A 4,330-nucleotide genomic window follows, 5' to 3' on the forward strand; every position below is an offset into this window, starting at 1 on the left:
TGCGGGGCGGGGACGCCTCGTCACGGCCCGGGGAAGGGCCGGGAGCAGGGCCTGGAGAAGGGCCGGGGCTGTGCCGTGGCCGGGGGAAGGGCCGGGAGAAGAGCCGGGAGCCGGGCCGGGGCCGGTCTGGGCACAAAGCAGGGCACACGGACAGTGCCCGCAGCCTCGGCACAAAGCAGGGCCCAGGGACAGTGCCCGCAGCCTGGGCACAAATCAGGCAATGCAGGGACAGCACCGAACCGTGCTGGGAGCTGCTGACAGCTCTGTGCCATCACTGAGTGCTCAGGGTTGTACAGATCTGAACAATCAGCCCCCAGCAGACTAGAGGAGCTCCAGAGGTCCCTTCCAACTCCATTCTGTTATATATGCATTTACAATGCTGGCGTATATGCATCCCTATAACCCACCCTCCCCACTAAAAGGAGTATCAGCCTTTAAGGTTGCTGTTACAGCCTCATTAAAGAGAAAAAAATGAGACAAGGTGATATTATCCAGGCAGATTTAATAGAGCACAGATTATTTTCTTTCTCCCCTTCCAATGATCAAGTGTTTATATACATTGTATTATAGCAGATTAAAAAATATTACAGAATTGGAATCTGATGTATACAGAGGAGTCGTTTAAGCAAATAGCTGAAAAGGATGAAGGAGTTAAAAGCATTCCTGTAATCCCTTCTGTTTTGAGCCACTATCAAAACAAAAGCACCACCAATTGCTGAAATTGTAGAAGATGACGAGATTTACAGATGTTATTTATTAAGACTGAGGCAAGGCACAGGTTAAGAAGCACTCCTGTATATGTACAAGGCCAGAAGCCAGGGTGGGTCACTGTGCTGGGAGCGGCTGCGCCATGTGCATGGCTGGGGCCTGCATGGGCCAGCCCTCCTGGTGGTTCTGCAGCAGGCGGTAGAGCTGCTTCAGGTGTGCCACGATGTTGTCCTTGATGTCGGGCGTGGAGATCTGCAGCCGCACGCTGCCGCTGTCGAAGGAGCGCGTGAAGTCCCCGGAGAACATCTCGTAGATCATCCGCGCCACAACGGGGATGACCTGGTGAAAAAGTCCCTTTTTTAGCCTAAAGGCATGTGGAATGTCCCTGTTTCTCTGCAGGAGCCCCTGTCCTGGATGCAGAGATGGTTTCCACAATACCCTAAAGCGCACTCACAAACCAATTCTATTCAGCACATGTCACATTTGTATTTGCTCTCCCAAACCACCAGTCTTACTGGAGGTTTCCTGGTGTCAGAAGCCACAGCAGAAAATAACAGGTCTCAGTATCCATGGGAATTGATCCCAAACCAAACAAGGCTGGCACATGTCACCCCAGAGCCCCAGTGCCCTACCTGCACCACGATCAGCTTCCTCTCCCTGGGTTTTCCATCAGGCCACTCTTCTCCAAAGCAGAAGTAGATCTCGTATGGTGGCTGTTTCTCAATTTGTCCCTTCTGATGGGCAATCAGCTCTAGGAGGAAAAGCAGAGAGCTGCAGGGTTGTCCTCTTTAGGCTGGAAACACCCACGACATCCCACCTTATTGCATCACCCCCAGCTTACCTACACAGTCCTCTGCCACCTCTCACACAGTTACAGCTCACCCCTTGCACGTGAACTGCTTTCTTTAAAAGCAAGGCCCTCTGGTGTCTCTCAGAGTATTAAATGAGTGCACAGTGCCCTTCTCCTGCCACACACCCACTCCAAGTCAGGGGAGCAGTGGCCCTGACCTGCTGTCCACACCTGGTGCGCCCAGGCAGAGCCCAGTGCAGACAACAGTGCCATGCCGGTGTCCAAAGCTGTTCTCCAGAAGCAGAAGTCACCTACCGCTTAGGAAGGTTTCCAGACAGAAGAGCTTGACCTTCTTTTGCCTCTCGATGAGGTTTGGGGTGGTGGAGGAGGGGGCACAGGGCCCAGACCAGTACACCTTGCACTGGCAGAGGCGCACGGCGTAGATGGCGTGGCCGCTGACCTCCAGGATCAGTCCCCTGTCCATAACATCCAGCAGCCGGCTCGTGAAGATCTTCTGCCTCTCATTGGTGATCTGCTCCGTCCCTGGGAACTTGACTTGCTCCAAGCTGATGGGCCCAAAGAGCTCCTCCTGGTCTGGCATAGGACCCAGCTCCCCATAGAAAAGTCTGCAGCCCTGCGGGTTGCTCACGGTCGTTGTGGGTCCGGTCTCCTTTCCTCGATATTCAAACTTGATTTCTAGGTCTGTCACTGAGAGAGAAACCATCAGTGTGCCTTTTCCTGGAGCACCAGCACAAGGACACCACACAAGCCCCACTGCCCTCACAGGGATATTTACACCACACTCAATTCTATTTAAACTACAGAAGTTCTCCTCACTCATTCACAAACAGCCACAGGAAAAAAGGCAAAACACTCTTTTCTGTGGGGTTTTAAAGCACAAAAGCAGAAGCACTGTTACAAGCCCACGCACGTACTTGGCAGGGAGCTGATCCACAGCTCGGGGCTGCTGAAGAAGTCATGCTGCAGCGCCGTTGGGGGCATTTCCATATCCAGAGGTTCATTCTTTGGCCACACAGTTTCAGGGCTGCAGTTTTCTGCACTGGCTGGAGCCATCGGAGAATCTACAATAAGGCAACAACTCCTCAATAAATCAAGATTTTACTTCAAGCATGCAGCAACTTACAAACAAATACCTTCACTGATACATCAGTCTGTGCCACCAACCATTGATATTAAGAAATGGAAACGTCTCTTGAATTGGGACATGCTGAGATTGATTCAATTCTTCCTCCTCTTCATCATCAAGATCATTATCCTTTTCATCCCATGGAGCTGAGCCAGTGGAACCTGCAAACAAGCACATTCTTGTGGGCGGATGATCAGCATGAAACACTGGCAAAAGATCGTCTTCATGTTGGGTATTAATTTGTGTATTTTTCAAATTTCAGTAAAAAATGATAAATCTGATCCATACAAATTGCTAATTTCAGTTTAATATATAATTCTAGAAAGTGAAGGTTAAGTATTGATGAAGTAAGACACAGTATTGCCAATATTAGACTGTTTAGCAGGAAAACATACAACTGTGTGCAGCTTTATTAATTTCAGGATTAAAGGATTGTCCAAAGTCCTTTTAGTTAAAGTACAGGCTTCACCTGGGAGCTGCTCCTGCTGCACAAGGGCAGCTGCAGAGTTAATGCCGAGAGGGAAGGAGCTCCCTTGGACCCACGCCTGCCCAGGAGCCAGCCCGTGTCAGCAAGGCCCTCACCTGGATTAATGATTGATCCCTGCGACTGCGGGATGTCGCACACTTCGTAGATTTTAATTGGGTTCATGGGCACCTCCTTGGTGCCATCGTACATCAAATTAAACTCCCGGCTCTTGTTAAGTGCACATCGGAGCTGGGCTTTCCACTTTGCAGGGTCTGGCTCGTCCACTCCTTCCTGGTACTTTCCCGTTTCCACGGCCCATGCCTGGGGACAAAGTACAGCCAGCTCAGTCCAGCCCGCCCCACAGAGCAGCTTTTATCAGAATCCAAACCTCCAAACAAATCCACCGTGAAATCCTTCTCTTGCAGAAGTCTTAGGTAGAGCTCTCGTGATAACAAAAAAGGAAATTCCCTCTTTAATAGTTTTTCTATTAAAAGAAAGTGGAGAAAAAAAATATGTAAATCCAAATTCCAAAAGAATGTTCACAGTTCTGGGTTAGAGGTTTTGCGGGTCTCAGATTCAACACCAGAAGTCATTTTTGACAGGGAGCCTGTGCAGGAGGAATGGACTCGGTTAAAATGGAGTGGAAGGACAGCCACAGACATCCGGCTGGCCTCTCCCTCTCTCACCCCAAAATCTGATTATTGGTCCAAGATGCCTCCAAGACAAAGGTCAGAAATTCCTCAAAGGAGTGCAGGGAGTTACAGTGAATCCCTTGGGATAAGAATATTAGGGACGGCAGCGATGAGTGCTTGTGATGAGCTTGTGGTGGACCTCTTAAGACTTATGTAACAGCATTTCATGGTTTGCTGCCAAGAACGAGCCAGTGACCACATCCCAGCCTGAGCAGATGAAGCCAACAGCAGTCATCTTCCAGAGACCAAGGATCACACAGCACCTGGCCTTTGGTGGTGGGAAAGGGTTAAAGAACTCAACACCATCCCAGGCAGTGCCAAGCTTGGCATCCAGGTGCACCAAGTGGCTTTTCTGAGGTCAGATAAATAAAACGTGCCTGCAAGCAGCTCCCGAGCTGCCTGTCCAGCTCCTGGGCCAACAATCCAGCCCTTTGTCTGTGTTGCAGAGCCCTGGGATGCCCGAGCTCCCCCCGCCTCACCTTGAAGATGGTGTTCTCCTCCTCGTGCTGGGGGCTGTGCCGGGTCGC

At 50.5% G+C, this 4,330-nt stretch overlaps 1 protein-coding gene across 1 annotated transcript in view; it reads right to left on the minus strand.

Moving 5' to 3' along the window:
- Positions 1-496: 496 nt before the first annotated feature.
- The window catches only part of IRF6 (interferon regulatory factor 6), a 3,931-nt gene continuing 97 nt past the window's right edge, over positions 497-4,330 (minus strand). The window contains 7 exon segments of the mRNA XM_014310675.2: positions 497-1,047; positions 1,341-1,459; positions 1,814-2,206; positions 2,434-2,580; positions 2,684-2,806; positions 3,228-3,432; positions 4,283-4,330. The exon segment at positions 4,283-4,330 is cut by the window's right edge and continues 10 nt beyond it. Coding sequence (XP_014166150.1) covers positions 826-1,047; positions 1,341-1,459; positions 1,814-2,206; positions 2,434-2,580; positions 2,684-2,806; positions 3,228-3,432; positions 4,283-4,330 — 1,257 coding nt within the window. The 3' untranslated portion in view covers positions 497-825.

This window comes from Geospiza fortis, unplaced genomic scaffold, assembly GCF_000277835.1.
Source record: "Geospiza fortis unplaced genomic scaffold, GeoFor_1.0 scaffold601, whole genome shotgun sequence".
Taxonomy (NCBI): Eukaryota; Metazoa; Chordata; class Aves; order Passeriformes; family Thraupidae; genus Geospiza; species Geospiza fortis.